At 33.1% G+C, this 16,873-nt stretch overlaps 1 protein-coding gene across 1 annotated transcript; it reads left to right on the top strand.

The window, feature by feature from the left end:
- Positions 1-15,562: 15,562 nt before the first annotated feature.
- Positions 15,563-16,279, top strand: LOC148762428 (uncharacterized). Its single transcript, XM_088806602.1, has one exon. It carries the CDS (start codon positions 15,563-15,565, stop codon positions 16,277-16,279), a length of 717 nt encoding a protein of 238 aa, XP_088662728.1.
- Positions 16,280-16,873: the final 594 nt, after the last annotated feature.

The raw sequence follows: 16,873 nt of genomic DNA, 5'->3' as shown, positions 1-16,873 counted from the left end.
ATAAAATAAAAATATTCAATAAAATATTCAATTTTCACATAAAACGATATTTTAAGAACACTGCATAAATAATTTTTATAGCGTAAAAGCAAAATAAATTCTTACATACTGTAATACAGATAACCAAAGTATAGAATTTAATTTACAGTGACACGTGGGCCCCCGAATGATCAAAAGTATCAAAAGAAATGAACCTACAGTCTTTGGATGTGGCAAGTTCAACTGTAATCCTTGCCGATATCAGTTATCTACAATCTATTCTGAACCTGAAATGGGTGGAAATGAGGGTGGTGAGATTATAAAATCCCAGTGAGTAAACAAACATCACTCAAAATATCTAAAGTCGAGTAAAAGGAGACTATTAAAACATTTCATCAAACTGTAATTTATCATCTTTCAACTTATTTCAACCAAATGAAATCAATTTATTTAAAGCAAGTAATCAGTATGGCTTATGAATTTCTTAAAAAGCTTGGCTCATGCCAAAAATTATTATCATACTCAGTTATTTGGGATACCTTGGCCGAGGGCTATCCCAACTGAGTCCGCCAAGGCTATTAGAAAGTCATGTTTTTATTTTGAAAACATAGCCATTCCTTGACGTTGGCCGAGTTCCCCTTCACGTGGTGGTTTGGCGTGAAGTGAACTCTAAAAGTTATACCTCAGGAGTTACCCTACTCGCCTCTCCAACCGAGGTAAAAATATAACAGGATTCCGTGCCCCTCTAATAGGCTAGTCCACAGAATCCAGCCCACTGCAGCAGGTCAAACCCACCATACAATAAAATTTTGACAGCATGACAAGGCTAATATATTACTACCCAGCCTGTAAGGGTAAAATAAAGCAATTCATATAATTCATAAAAACACAGCCCAGCCAGTCATGTCAATACAATAACATAAGCCATTAATTCAATTTTAAATTTACAACATATCAGTGGTCTCCAATTACTCTATTTTCAAAATCGTTATTTCGTTTCAAGACAATTTATAAAATATTTTCATTTAAACTCATTTTGTTTACAAAACATAAAAATTTACCATTTGAACTCATTTTCATAAAATTCACCAAAACCGAATAAAAACATACTTTAGATAATTAAAATGATGGTAAGGTTACTCACCGTGTCTAGAGTGAGGATTTTCGAAATACTCAGACTATTGGTCCTCGGGTGCAATTCCCTTGCCTTTATTAGAGGACTCACCACCTTGACATAGTACAAAATCGAGAAATTCACCACATTGGTACTAAATTGAAATTAAACTAATTTAGACTACTAATGCTTGATATGGAATGCAAAAATGTCTAAATTTTTGCCAAAATGCGGTGTTAGCCTATTTCGGTCTTTTACCCGATAAATTGATATACGCGTCCGTTTAAACTCCAAATTAATTTTTTTCAGTTTCTATACCTCAATTGCACCCAAATTGACTTAATGTCCCTCAGTGTGGTGCAAATTATCAGTCCCGATAACAAATTACGAAAATACCCCTAGTGGGTAAAAATTTGTATTTTTGCTCCGAAAATTTCCATTATTTTTCTAGGCTCATAATTCATCATTATTCATCATAATTCCTCAAATAACCATCAAGATCAGCAGCCAATATTCCCCTAGAAAATTCAGCATAATGGGTTTCAATGGGAGAAAATTATATTTCTAGCTTATTTTTGCTATATTTCAATATAACTTAACTAAAATCACTTAATTCAATTAAAATCAACCAAAAATCAAGCTCAAAACTCATCCATGGAGGTTTGGCCAGCATGGGTGTCCATACCCACTTTGTAATTTTGCATGGAAATGAGAAAAAAATGCATGGGTAGTGAAAATCACAAGGAAAATCAATGAAATTTACCTTTTTAATGCTTGATTTCTTGATTTCTCTTGATTTTCTCCAAATTTTTCAGGTAGGATTCTTGTTTTTTTTTTCCCTTTTCTCCCCTGGTTTGGACAGCTGAAGAAGATGAGAATTCCGGAATTTTCACCTTTTTAAAGGCTAAAATAATATAATATTATTTTATTCATTTTTTTAATGTTTTATTAATTCCTTAAATTCTAGCCATCCATTTATTTCCAAATTTTCACCATACACTTGTCCCACATATCCATAGCTTAGGTAAAATTCTCAGACTTATCCAAAGTCTTGGTGGAGTAATTTTTGAAATTTACACTTTTACCCCCGTAAAAGTCAAAAATTACATTTTTGCCCCAAAAATTGAAAAATTGTCCATAGACATATTTTTCATCCCTTATACTCATACCATTATCCAATTTGTCAAATTTGATCTAAATTCTCTCAAAATCTCAAATTTTGTCCGCGAGTGGCAAAATTACGATTTTTGCCCCTACACTCTAGAAATCACTGGAATTAAACTTTTTCACTGCCAAACCCTCAAATTATACTCCAATACTCAAATCATACTCCAATAAGTCAAATGGGGCTAAAAAAATTCTTTTCTAAAAATTCCCATTGTGTCCTTGGGTGGCAAATGACCATTTTGCCCCTGGACAGTAAAAATTCTAGTTTGACTTAAAATTGATCCTCGAACTCCAAATCACCATATTAAACCATTCTGGGACTTTAATATTCTTAATTTCATTTTAAATTCTCTATTTGATCTAGTTCGAGACTTAAATTAACTTAATTGTGCCATTTGGTACATTGTCGTCTTTTAACGATTTTTCTTTCAAGGCTTTCCAAGTATGCAAGCATATTGTCAATCATATGAATGACATGAAAAGTATTTTATAAGATCGGGCTTGACATCCCAGATATGATAAGAGCTTGGTACAATGTCTACTCTTATTAACCTCCATATTTGTTCCTGCAATTATAGCATTAGCTTTACAGAGAGTTATGAAACCTTTTTCATAATCTCCATGTCACCTTGGCCAAGGACTTCAATAAGCTAATGTTAACTAAGAACTGATAGGATATGTCCTCTAAAACACTCGAGGTGATTATTCCTATCTTGACCACTCATTTGCCTTCACATGCTTCATACTATACCCAAAAACATCATGTTTTGGCATCCTTGGTTAGGCACCGATAGGGATGAAATCAAAGCATAGCACTCCACATATAAGATAACCTGGTGTCTCAAGTCTAAGGAGTATTTACATAACTGACACATGAGAAGTGTTGCATAGACACTAGAGTGTATTACTAAATGCATTTCTCATGGCGGATCTGTTCAGTGAACTTGCTCTCTTAGGCAAGCACATATATTCTAGTTCCAAGTATCTTTATACTTCAATCTATGAGATCGATTGCTTACTTCCAAAGTAAAGAACATAGAATATACCAATCTCTAAGCATCATTGACGTCCAGTCTCAACGATACATTGACCAGGAACATTTTGAGATTATGCTTTGATGCATAGGAATCTCATAACTGCAACCCATTACAGTTTCCTTGCAAGGCATATTAATCTCATGGACTTCATCCAATTAGACTTATAACTCATTATAATTAATGTCTTATTGATGAAGGAAAACCTCTAATCATTCAACATGAATGATACTGTTGCATGATTGGAATCAAGCCTCAATCGATCCCAATTGGCTGCAGGGCTTATCCCAACACTTCACGCTAATACAAAATTTAACACATTAATAACATGCAACATCATAAGCTTACTTCATAACTCATATCTATTCAACATTCTCATATCATCATGTACTCAATCAATTCATGGTCACCATTGCCATAGTTGTAATATCCCATACTTTGTTATGGTGGCTAATAAAGCTTATCGAATGCTAATTGAGGTTAATTGGAATGTTTCAAAGTGATGAAAGGTGAAAAGAGTATTTTAAGATAAAATATTTTGCACGTGACAAAGTAATAATAATATTTTTATTGAGGATGAATTAGTAAGATAAAAAGTGATTCGAAAGTGAATCAAGGTATAACAAGGTGTTTTGGGTGCCAAAGAGACAGGTGGAAAATTTTAGAATAAAATAATATTAAAATATTAATATTTTATTCAGTGTCGTAATTTTTTATGAAAAGGGAGTATATGGTCAATATAAGTGGGGGAGAAGACAAATGAAAAAATTTTGGAGAAAAATAAAGTTTGTGGGCCCCACGTGCCTTTATTAAATAAAGATAGTGCGGGTAGATAAATATTTTAAATATTATGAAGATAACGCGTTGGAGTTAAAACTTTATATTTCGTTTGTACATGTGTAAAAGAAGATAATGGAAAGAAATTGAAATTAAAAGATTGTGGGAGGATACAATTAAAAAGAGTGAAAACTTTATAGGGTAAAATGGTAAGTGATTCAAGAGTAATTGAAGAAATATCAAGTGGGTTTCAAGATTCAAGAAACATAAGGTAAGGGTTTTTGTGTTTTAAGCTCATGGTTGGTTAAATCTTCGGAAAAATGATGTGTGAATCATTTTGTGGCAGTTATGGAGACCATGGGTGTGAGGAAATTATGAATTTTGTTGGGTGAAATCCAAGCTAAAACCAAGTGGTAAGCTTAATGCTACAATTTGAAGCTTATAATTGGTTTAATATTGTGAGAATGATTGTATGCATATGTAGTGTTATTGTGATGTCATGGGTAGTTTGGAAGGCAATTATATTAATTGGAAGTTTGGTGTGTAGATATGTGTTGTTAGGAAAGGTTTAAAAGGTTATGGATGTTGGTGTGTATGAATGGATATTAATGTTATGCTTGGTGGCAACATGTAAATGAGGATGGTGGTACATGTAGACTTAGAAAATATTTGATGGAAGTAAATTTATAGTTGCTGCCATATGTTAGGTAATTATTGTGGAAATGATGGATAAACTTGATAAATATCCTTAGACAAGATTTATATATGTGCTAGAGTCATAAATAAGTTACCGGTATCCATAATCTAAAGAACTACGCAAGTAAAGGATAAAGGCCACTTTGGTAAAGAATGTGTCAAGATATAAGTTAGTTGAATAAGGATTCATGATTGAAGGAAAAAAAGAAGTAGAAATGAGGCACACTATAGATATTGAATTTGGATTGTTGCTAGGAAGTACAAAAGTAAGGGTAATGTACTATGGTAGCGTGCCGGAGGAAATAACGAGCGACAGGAAAGTAGCAATAGCTAGATACGCCTCCCAACTAATAGCGATGTAACATCTCGCTATCGAAAGGTGAGTGAACTTGCATTAAAATGTTTTGGAATAAATGATTATATGCTTGATTGAACCATTTGAATTATTGTACTAGTTTTTCTTAAAATTTACATGGGAACAAGCCCTTGATGAAACGTTATATGTTATGAATGTGTAAATGATGAATCTTTGTGCTCCCATATTATGTTGAGATATATATATATATATATATATATATATATATGTTGTGTATTGATAGTTAATATTGTGTGATAATTAAAATCGTGCATGTGCGCGATGTGGGGGTTGCACATGCCATGATGATGGGGTGAGGGAGTGTGGATGATGAGATTGCCTATGTGCGTGATGTAGGGGGAGCACATGATGGCATTAGTTGTGCGCGATGTGGGGGAGCACACGATGATGATGATATATGCCATGTGCGCGATGTGGGGAGAGCACATTATGGCATTAGTTGTGTGCGATGTGAGGGTGCACACTGTCACGACCCGGAACTCCCATCGAGCCCGTGACAACCGCCGCGACGTCTCGATTGACATTCACTACCTGGAATGTCAACTGAAACCCCGCAAGGCTTTAATATCAGCTTCTCATTTCCCCTGAGGGTAACTGTTTCCAAATACCACATTTTAAAAGATTTTAAACTGTTTCCAACTTAAACAAATAAAATAATAATTTTTGTCTCACAGGGGTATTTTTGTCATTTATCCCAAAAATCTCAAAATCATCTAAAAATATAGTATGTAAGTGGAAAACACATATTTCTTAATCAAAAATAATTTTGGATGTCTAAAACATTCGTTTAAAATGGTATTATGACGTTATAATAAAATAAAAATATTCAATAAAATACTCAATTTTCACATAAAACGATATTTTAAGAACACTGCATAAATAATTTTTATAACGTAAAAGCAAAATAAATTCTTACATATCGTAATACAGATAACCAAAGTATAGAATTTAATTTATAGTGACACGTGGGCCCACGAATGACCAAAAGTATCAAAAGAAATGAACCTACAGTCTTTGGATGTGGCAAGTTCAACTGTAATCCTTCCCGATATCAGTTATTTACAATCTATTCTGAGCCTGAAATGGGTGGAAATGAGGGTGGTGAGATTATAAAATCCCAGTGAGTAAACAAACATCACTCAAAATATCTAAAGTTGAGTAAAAGGAGACTATTAAAACATTTCATCAAACTGTAATTTATCATTTTTCAACTTATTTCAACCAAATGAAATCAATTTATTTAAAGCAAGTAATCAGTATGGCTTATGAATTTCTTAAAAAGCTTGGCTCATGCCAAAAATTATTATCATACTCAGTTATCTGGGATACCTTGGCCGAGGGCTATCCCAACTGAGTCCGCCAAGGCTATTAGAAAGTCATGTTTTTATTTTGAAAACATAGTCATTCCTTGGCGTTGGCTGAGTTCCCTTTCACGTGGTGGTTTGGCGTGAAGTGAACTCTAAAAGTTATACCTCGGGAGTTACCCTACTCGCCTCTCCAACCGAGGTAAAAATATAACAGGATTCCGTGCCCCTCTAATAGGCTAGTCCACAGAATCCAGCCCACTGCAGCAGGTCAAACCCACCATACAATAAAATTTTGACCGCATGACAGGGCTAATATATTACTACCCAGCCTGCAAGGGTAAAATAAAGCAATTCATACAATTCATAAAAAACACAGCCCAGCCAGTCATGCCAATATAATAACATAAGCCATTAATTCAATTTTAAATTTACAACATATCAATGGTCTCCAATTACTCTATTTTCAAAATCGTTATTTCGTTTCAAGACAATTTATAAAATATTTTCATTTAAACTCATTTTGTTTACAAAACATAAAAATTTACCATTTGAACTCATTTTCAGAAAATTCACCAAAACTGAATAAAAACATACTTTAGATAATTAAAATGATGGTAAGGTTACTCACCGTGTCTAGAGTGGGGATTTTCGAAATACTCAGACTATTGGTCCTCAGGTGCAATTCTCTTGCCTTTATCGGAGGACTCACCACCTTGACATAGTACAAAATCGAGAAATTCACCACATTGGTACTAAATTGAAATTAAACTAATTTAGACTACTAATGCTTGATGTGGAATGCAAAAATGTCTAAATTTTTACCTAAATGCGGTGTTAGCCTATTTCGGTCTTTTACCCGATAAATCGATATATGCGTTCGTTTAAACTCCAAATTAATTTTTTTCAGTTTCTATACCTCAATTGCACCCAAATTGACTTAATGTCTCTCAGTGTGGTGCAAATTATCAGTCTCGATAGCAAATTACGAAAATACCCCTAGTGGGTAAAAATTTATATTTTTGCTCCGAAAATTCCCATTATTTTTTTAGGCTCATAATTCATCATTATTCATCATAATTCCTCAAATAAACATCAAGATCAGCAGCCAATATTCCCCTAGAAAATTCAGCATAATGGGTTTCAATGGGAGAAAATTATATCTCTAGCTTATTTTTGCTATATTTCAATATAACTTAACTAAAATCACTTAATTCAATAAAAATCAACCAAAAATCAAGCTCAAAACTCATCCATGGAGGTTTGGCCAGCATGGGTGTCCATACCCACTTTCTAATTTTGCATGAAAATGAGAAAAAAAATGCATGGGTAGTGAAAATCACAAGGAAAATCAATGAAATTTACCTTTTCAATGCTTGATTTCTTGATTTCTCTTGATTTTCCCCAAATTTTCAGGTAGGGTTCTTATTTGTTTTTTCCCCCCTTTTCTCCCCTGGTTTGGACAGCTGAAGAAGATGAGAATTCTGGAATTTTTACCTTTTTAAAGGCTAAAATAATATAATATTATTTTATTCATTTTTTAATGTTTTATTAATTCCTTAAATTCTAGCCATCCATTTGTTTCCAAATTTTCACCATACACTTGTCCCACATATCCATAGCTTAGATAAAATTCTCAGACTTATCCAAAGTCTTGGTGGAGTAATTTTTGAAATTTACACTTTTACCCCAGTAAAAGTCAAAAATTACATTTTTACCCCAAAAACTGAAAAATTGCCCATAGACATATTTTTCATCCCTTATACTCATACCATTCTCCAATTTGTCAAATTTGATCTAAATTCTCTCAAAATTTCAAATTTTATCCGCGGGTGGTAAAATTACGATTTTGCCCCTACACTCTAGAAATCACTGGAATTAAACTTTTTCACTGCCAAACCCTCAAATTATACTCCAATACTCAAATCATACTCCAATAAGTCAAATGGGGCCAAAAAAATTCTTTTCTAAAAATTCTCATTGTGTCCTTGGGTGGCAAATGACCATTTTGACCCTGGACAGTAAAAATTTTGGTTTGACTCCAAATTGATCCTTGAACTCCAAATCACCATATTAAACCATTATAGAACTTTAATATTCTTAATTTCATTTTAAATTCTCTATTTGATCTAGTTTGAGACTTAAATTAACTTAATTGTACCATTTGGTACATTGTCGTCTTTTAACGATTTTTCTTTCGGGGCTTTCCAAGTATGTAAGCATATTGTCAATCATATGAATGACATGGAAAGTATTTTATAAGGTTGGGCTTGACACACACAATGACTCCGGCTATGTGCGGTGCGAAGTGCACATGAGCTGGGTGAGGTGGTGGTTGTATACATGCTTGTATATATATGTCACGACCCCAAAACCACCTTCGAGTCCGTGACAACCGCCGCGATGTCTCGATAGACACTCATCTTTCGAGTACCCTATCGAGACCTCGCAAGGCTCTCGTATCAGTTCTTCACCTACCCTGTGATTTACTGTTACAAAAATCATGTTTTAAAACAATACAAATCATTTTTTTCGTCCAAAAACAATAAAATTTTAATTTTTGCCTCACAGGGGCATTTTTGTCATTTTCGTCAAAAAATTCGAGACAGGTTAAAAATGTAATAATTAGGTGAAAAACGCATATTTCATACTTAGAAATAAGTTTTGATATCTAAAACGTTCATTTAAAAGCAAATTGTTGACAATTAGTACTATTTAAAAATAATAAATAAAATATTATATTTTCTCATAAAATAAATTTCTATAGAAATATTCGTAAATAATTTTTTCGCACATGAAAGTAAAGTAAAAATTGTATAAATAGAAATACAGATAACCAAAATATAAGATTTGATCTGTAATGGCACGTGGGCCCCAATTGACCAAGAGGATGTAAGACTGTGAACTCTTACTTTCTATAATGTAGTTCCGAGCTTAGTTCTCGTCCTACTCGATTATCTACAAACTGTCCTGAGCTTGAAAAATGTATAGGAAGAAGGGGTGAGATTTTGTAATCCCAGTGAGTAAACAGATACCATCAAAAGTATCTAAAGCCGAGTAAATGGAGACAATAAAATATCCCATCCCAATATGCATTTCATAACTTAGAAATTTATTCCATCCCATGAAAACAATTATAATTCAATTAAAATGATTTTCAAGGCTTATGTTTCTCATAAAATTTGGCTCATGCCAAAACTCATCCTCGGAGATACTTGATCGTCATCAAAGCATCCACTCGAGTCTGCCAAGGCTGTTAAAACGACTTATTCATATAAAACAGCCATCCCTTGGCGTTGGCTGAATCTCACTTTCACGTGGTGGTAAAGTGTGAAGTGGACTCAAACCCCTCCACAAGAGTTACCCTATGCGCCTCTCCCACAGAGGTAAAATAAATTAGCCGGGTTTACCGAGCCCTTCTAATAGGATGGTCCACGGAAACCCGCCACTGCAGTGTAGGTCAGCCCCACCATAATCATAAAGCAGTTTAACAGCATAACAAGGTAATTTTTTTATAATAATTAATTTGCACGGCAAACCACAATTCATGTAATTTCAATACAATAAACCAGCCAAGCATGCTCACACTATCATAAGCCATTTGAATTAAAAATACAATTCATACTTAACAACCACAGTCTCCATGTACTCTATTTAAAAAAAAATATCATTCATCATTAATTTCAAAAAATTTATAAAACCATTTTACAAAAACACATTTATTTATAAAACACGAAATTTATCCTTTTTAAATCCATTTTTCATAAAATTTATAAAATTTCATAAAAACTACCTTAGATAAATTAAATGATAATAAGTTTACTCACAATATTAGGAGTAGAAATACTCCTATCCTTCGCCCTCGGGTGCAGTCTCTTACCCGAAACAATTGACTCACCACCTATCCATAATCTATGACACAAAATTCAATAAATTGTGTCAATTTATCATAAATTATTTCAGGCTCTTATCCATGCATATGCACTAGATAGGGTTTGAAATGTCTGGACAATCGCTTAATTGCGATGTCTGACCTAACTCGCCTATACACGGTGTAAATTCCTAAAATCCCCAATTCAACTCCAATTCCATCCATTTCAATTTCAATTATCCAATTATATCCACAATACCTCAATGACTGTGAATTTGGTCCAATTTATCAGTCCAGACTATAAATTACGCTTTTACCCCTAATGGGTAAAAATTTCAATTTATTGCACCAAAAATTCCCATTTAATTTTCAACCTCATAATTCATCATTTTTTCACCCAATTCTCTTAAAATAAAGTCAACCTCATCCTCACATACCATTGGCTAGATTCGGCCTAGAGAAATTCATGGAGAAAATAAATATTTTTCTTGTTGTTTTACTCATAAACATGCTAAACTAACACTAAACACTAACATAGCTCAAAATCAAATTTATCTAATAACTTTCTCTCTCTAAACTCATATGACCAGAATTGAAATCATCCTCAAATCACATGATTCAACCATGGAAAATGATGGGAAATGCATGGGAAAGGTAAAGCACAAGACAAATTTAAGAAATGTTACCTTTTTTTCACTTGATTTTTGAATTTCCACCTATTTTCCCTTTAAATTTCTTGGCTAGGGTTTTATTTTCTCCTTTCTCTCTCTTGTTTCTTGCTTGGCCGAATGTTGAAGAAGAAGAATGGGTTATGGGCTGATTTTTTTTTATGCCTTTTTATTAGTTTAATGAAATAATATTATTTTATTCATATTTTGAATATTTTATTAATTCATTTTTTTTCTAGCCATCCACTTGTTCTGCTTTTTTCACCATGCATTCCCTTTGACTTCTCAAAGTCTTAAGTGAAATTTTCAGATTTTTTCAAAGTTTTGGTGAAGCAAATTTTTCAAAATTACACTTTTACCCCCAAACTTTTCAAAAATTATATTTTTACCCCAAAAATTGAAAATTTGCCATAATGCATAATTTTCCCTCCTCATACTCATTTCACACTCCAAATAATTAAATTTGATCAAAATCCTTTCAAAAATTAAATTTTTGATTTTGGATGGCAAAATTACCATTTTGCCCCTATACTTTAAAAATACCAAAAACTCATATTTTTCACTACTAAATCTTCCAATTGTACTTCAATACTCATGTCATACTCAAACATGTCAAATGGGGCTAAGAAAATCTTTTCTAAAAATTCTCATTTTGTCCTCAAATTGAAAAATGACCATTTTGCCCATAACCTGTCAATTTTCAAGATTGACTCCAAATCGGATCTTGAGCTCCGAATTACCATTTTGAGTCATCTTTGGAATTTGAAATTCTCAATTTCATCTTTAAGATCTCGATTTTATCTTGTTCGATGTTTAATCGACTTAACTGTACTTCTTGGGTTAATATCATCTTTTGTCAATTTCTCGGGCTTTCTCAATATACAAACATTCTATCGAGAATGTGAATGACACCGTAATTACTTTATAGAGCAGGGTTTGACAATATATATGCTATAAATATGTTTTTTATATGCTATAGAAAAGGTTATGAAAATAATATGTGACTGCATTGAATATTGAGAAAACTTGATTATTGTCAATGTGCTTGATTTAATGTACAATGTGGCATGAGTGGATTTTCTTTGTGGCAGTGAAAACCCCTTATATTTTATCTGGCCAGAATTTCGTTGCAGCGAGAATGCCTTTTCACTGCGGTGAAAATCAATTTATTAGGCTTGACTTGCTTGAATTCCACTAAAGTTTTCACTCTTCAACTTCTTTGTTGTTCATGGATCCTTCATCATCAAGTGATTAAACAACCAGGGGTTTGAATGAGGGTTTTTTAATAAGAAATAAACTAAATTGCATTATTTTTGAACTTAAGTGCATCATGATTTCTAAACCTTCCTTAACGTTGCTTGTTCCCTTCTTAAGTTCACTCACTGGGTTTATACTCACGTTTTTAAACTTCATGTTTTAGGTTCTCTAAGTTAAAGGTGACTGGTCCTAAGACGAGGTGTTCCTCCCCTATCCATTGCTCGGTAGGTTTACCATGACACTAAATGTTAGCAACCGTGCCTAGAGTCGCTTTGCTGATAGTCAAGGTTTAATTATATGTATATGAATGCTTGATGTGAAATGCTAAGACTTATTTGTTAAGCTATATATGTATATTATGGTTAATGATGCCATTATGAATACATAATTGGGTCTTATCAATTGTTTTCAAAGGAATTATATTTGAACATTATGAATTTTGGATTTTAAAGACATATGGATTAATGTACAAGATTATATATATAGGTTTACTTGGGCTCAGTGGGCTGAGTCCATTGGGTCCTTGCGCCGGTCATGGCCCAAAATTAGGCTATGACAATAGTCATATACATACATTATATTCATTTCATTATCATTTTAATAGGCAATCATTCATCCACATTTGCATTCATCTAGTCATGCATCAATAGCATATCCATCATACCATCATGGATTCATTTTGAAGGAAAACATTGGAAAGGACTTGTCCCCCTTTGTTGTAAATTGTAGAAAAGGTTATTGCATTAAAAAGGAAACCTGAAGCACATGTAGTTTTTGATAACTCTATTATATAAAGTTATTTTGACACATTTTGGGAGCTTAAATAACTGGGTCTTTGAGATTTTAGGTTTGGAGATTTGAGTAATTTAGGTGTTTTTCATAATTAAGTTAGATTACATATTGATTAGTTTGATTTAACTTATTTTATTTTAATTTTATGTTATTTTGTTTTAAATTACTTTAAGAGTAATTATTGCTGATTTCAATTATTGCTTTTATAGGAAATTTGAAGAAAAAGACTCATTTGATGAAAATTCATGCAAGTACGATGATGGCTTCATTCGTACATGCTATAGTATTTTGAAGATAACTTGAGCTACAGAGTCCAAATGACGTGATTATTGGACCATTAGAAAGCTAAGAGACAAGACTTCAACTTTCATGTTTACCACTTCGCCTAAGTCTAATAAGAAGATGGTCGAAATCTTTGTCGAAGTAGAAATATTGTATTAGGGGAGGAGAAGTCCAGACGAAAACTTGAAAGCCGCGACTCTAAATGTTGAGAGCTACAGTGTTGAAAAAGAGTATAACACGGGCATCAACACAAAGAAGTGAGAGTCGCAGCTTTGAAAAATGAGAACCGCGACACTCAAAGAAAATCATAATTTTTTTGCACTTACAATTTTTAAAAATTAAGGCTTTTCAAGTAGCTATAAATAGGTTTTTTTGGACAAAAACTTAAAGGAGGATGGCAAGCAACTATTCTGGAGAAAAAAGCCAAAAACAAAGCAAGAAAGCAAAAGAAATTGAGAGAATCAAGATCAAAAGCTTCAATCAGTAGTTTTTTTTTCTACTTTTGTGTTGGATTAATAGCTAATTTTTTTTGGATAATGTTTTGTTTAGATATTATTAACTAATTTACTTTCTAGGATTGTGGTAGATTTCAATATTTAATCTAAATATTTGTTTCTCTTTTATTTACTATGAATGTATATAGTTTTGCTTATCCAAATTTGCTTTTAATGCTTTTGATTGTCTAGTCAACAATTAACTGATTTGTGAATCTAATTGAGACTCGACAGAGAGATTTTAGATTGGATTAAGATTTGAATAGTATATGTTTATGTCACTTAGGTGATTTGATTCATGATTAGGGTAGACATATGCCAATAGCCATACATAGCCAAATTAGAACACTAGTTGAATGAACCTTGTTTAATTGATTACTATAGACATATAGTGACCTAATTACATTAGGTATTTATGCAAGCATTTCGACGAAGACTTGTACATAGTTTTGGGTTCTAGGTTAGTAAAACCACCCATAAATATAAATAATAAAAGATGCTAGTATTAGATGAAGTGTTGAATGAACCCATAACCTTAGGTTTTAATATATTGCCTTTTTTAAGTGAATTCTTCGATTCTGTTAATTAATTTATTTTTAATTAATTTTATAAAACATTGAGTTACTTGAATAAGATTAGTTTGTCGTAATTTTAGTACTTACTGAAGATTTAGGAATAAATCTCTATGGGATATGATTTTGGACTTACTGTCTGCATTACTTGTTTGATACATATACTTGTGTATGCAAAATCGACATGTTTTTTGCCCTTACCATGGTCTTTCAAAGTGGTTACAAGTGCAAACATTTTACAATGATGCTGTCATTGGAAAAGCTTTAATGGCTAAGTCAATTGATGAGGTATACGATCTGTTGGAGGAGATAGCTTCAAACAACTACTAGTGGCCAACAAAGTAATCAATGCATAAGAGAGTAGCTAAAGTTCATGACGTGGATGGCTTCATGACATTATCAGCACAGGTAGTAGTTCCAACTAAGAAACTTGAGTCTTTTGGTGTTAACTCCATTCAAAGTCATTTTGTAGTTTGTGAGTATTGTGGATATGAGCACGCAAGCAATCAGTGTCCAAGCAGTACAGAAATAGTGCAGTTTATGCGGAATAGACATCAAAACAATCCTTCTTCCAACACATACAACCTAAGGTGGAGGAACCATCCTAACTTCTCTTGCAGTAACAATCAAGGGTCATTTTCAACTCAAAGGCCAAACATGTTTCTTGGGTTCCAATAGTAGGCAAGAGCACCTATCTAAGAAAAGAAACCATTTATAAAGGATTTGCTGATGTAGTTCATGACAAATAAGGATGCCATCCTTCAAAATCAAGCAACTATCATTCAAAGCCAAGCGACATCAATACGAAAACTTGAGACCCAAGTTGGTCAACTTGTCAACTCATTAAACAATAAAGCTTCAGGAACATTAACTAGTGATACAAAGGCAAATTCGAGGAGCGAAAGTAAAGAACAAGTTATGGCCATTACCCGAAGGAACGAAAAAGAGGTTGATAGCAATTCCAAGTAAATTGAATAGCAGAGAGAGTTAGTTGGGAATGAAATAAAGATTGTGAATGTTGATAAGTAGTTTCAAGAAATAAATACAAAAACAAGCCCATCACCACCAACTTTTGCTTAAAGCCTTCAGAAGTAGAAACTCGACAAGTAGTTCTAAAAGTTTCTTGACGTATTCAATAAGCTTCACATCAATATTCCTTTTACTAGAGCTTTGGAACAAATGCCAAGCTATGTAAAGTTTTTTAGGGACATTTTGACCAAGAAGAGGAAACTGGAAGACTTTGAAACGGTTGCACTTACTAAGGAATGTAGTGCTATAATCCAAAATAAGCTTCCATCAAAGCTTAAGGATCCGAGGAGTTTTTCAATCCCTTGTACTATTGGCAATTGTAAATTTTCTAAAGCTTTGTGTGATTTGGGTGCTGGTGTTTCAATTATGCCTTTATCAATTACTAGGAAACTTGGACTTAATGAGATACAACCTACTACAGTTTCTTTGCAGTTAATGGATAGAACCATTAGCTACCCGGTTGGGGTTATAGAGGATGTGTTGGTTAACGTTGGGCATCTGTACATTCCGGTGGACTTCATTGTGCTAGAGATTGAAGAAGATGTTGAAACTCCTTTATTCTTAAGACGTCCATTCTTGGCTGCCGCAAATGCAATCATTGATGTAAAGGAAGGAAAAATAACATTTATAGTTAAAGAAGAGGTAGTCGAACTTACTATTTTCAATGCAACTAAGTATTTTTCACCTATAGATCATTGCTATAAAGTGGACTTAGCTGATGAAGGTAAAGGTAATTCTACTCTTAAAAGTAAGCAAGCACCAATTCTTGAGTTAAAGCCACTGCCACCACTTCTCAAAACTAAGCAGTGTTATGATGAGCATAATCCACCACCTTCTAATGATCTTGATTTTGAGGTTCGACAGTAAATAGTACTCTCTAGTTCACTCCACCATCTTTTACCATGGCAACTTCAACCATATTGGTGGAAAACCTTTAAAGTGGCAATAGTTTTGTCTTATGGCTTCATTGAGATTTTTAGTACGATTACCAGAGCATTCAAGGTAAAGAAACAAAGCCTCAAGCATTATTGCGGTGATGAAGAAGCAAAAAAAGGGGTATCATAGTCAAGCTAATGACAATAAAAAAATGCTTCTTGGGAGGCAACCCAAGCTATATCCTTTTAGATATAATTATTATTTTAGTTAGTTTTTGTTTTTCTATTTAAATAATTAGTTATAACCTCTCCTTATCTTGTTTTGTTAAGTATGCAGGTTTGGAAAGCATGAAGACAAGGAGAAAGAAAATTAGAACTTTTAATGCGTAGCCACCATTGAAAGAGGAGTTTATTTTCCTTATCCTTTTTTAGTTTTTCACATTGAGGACAATGTGCAATTTAAGTTTGGGGAAGGGTTTATTGTTATTAGTTTATGATGTTTTTAGGTTAGTTTATTTTCGTTAATTTTTTTGCATATTTTAAGATTTTGAGCTAGAATTAGTTGTGCCAAATTCTTTGATTTAAC

The sequence above is a fragment of the Theobroma cacao genome, chromosome 5, assembly GCF_053813885.1.
Source record: "Theobroma cacao isolate CCN51 chromosome 5, ASM5381388v1, whole genome shotgun sequence".
Classification (NCBI taxonomy): domain Eukaryota; kingdom Viridiplantae; phylum Streptophyta; class Magnoliopsida; order Malvales; family Malvaceae; genus Theobroma; species Theobroma cacao.
This window is presented reverse-complemented; position numbering and strand designations above follow the sequence as displayed.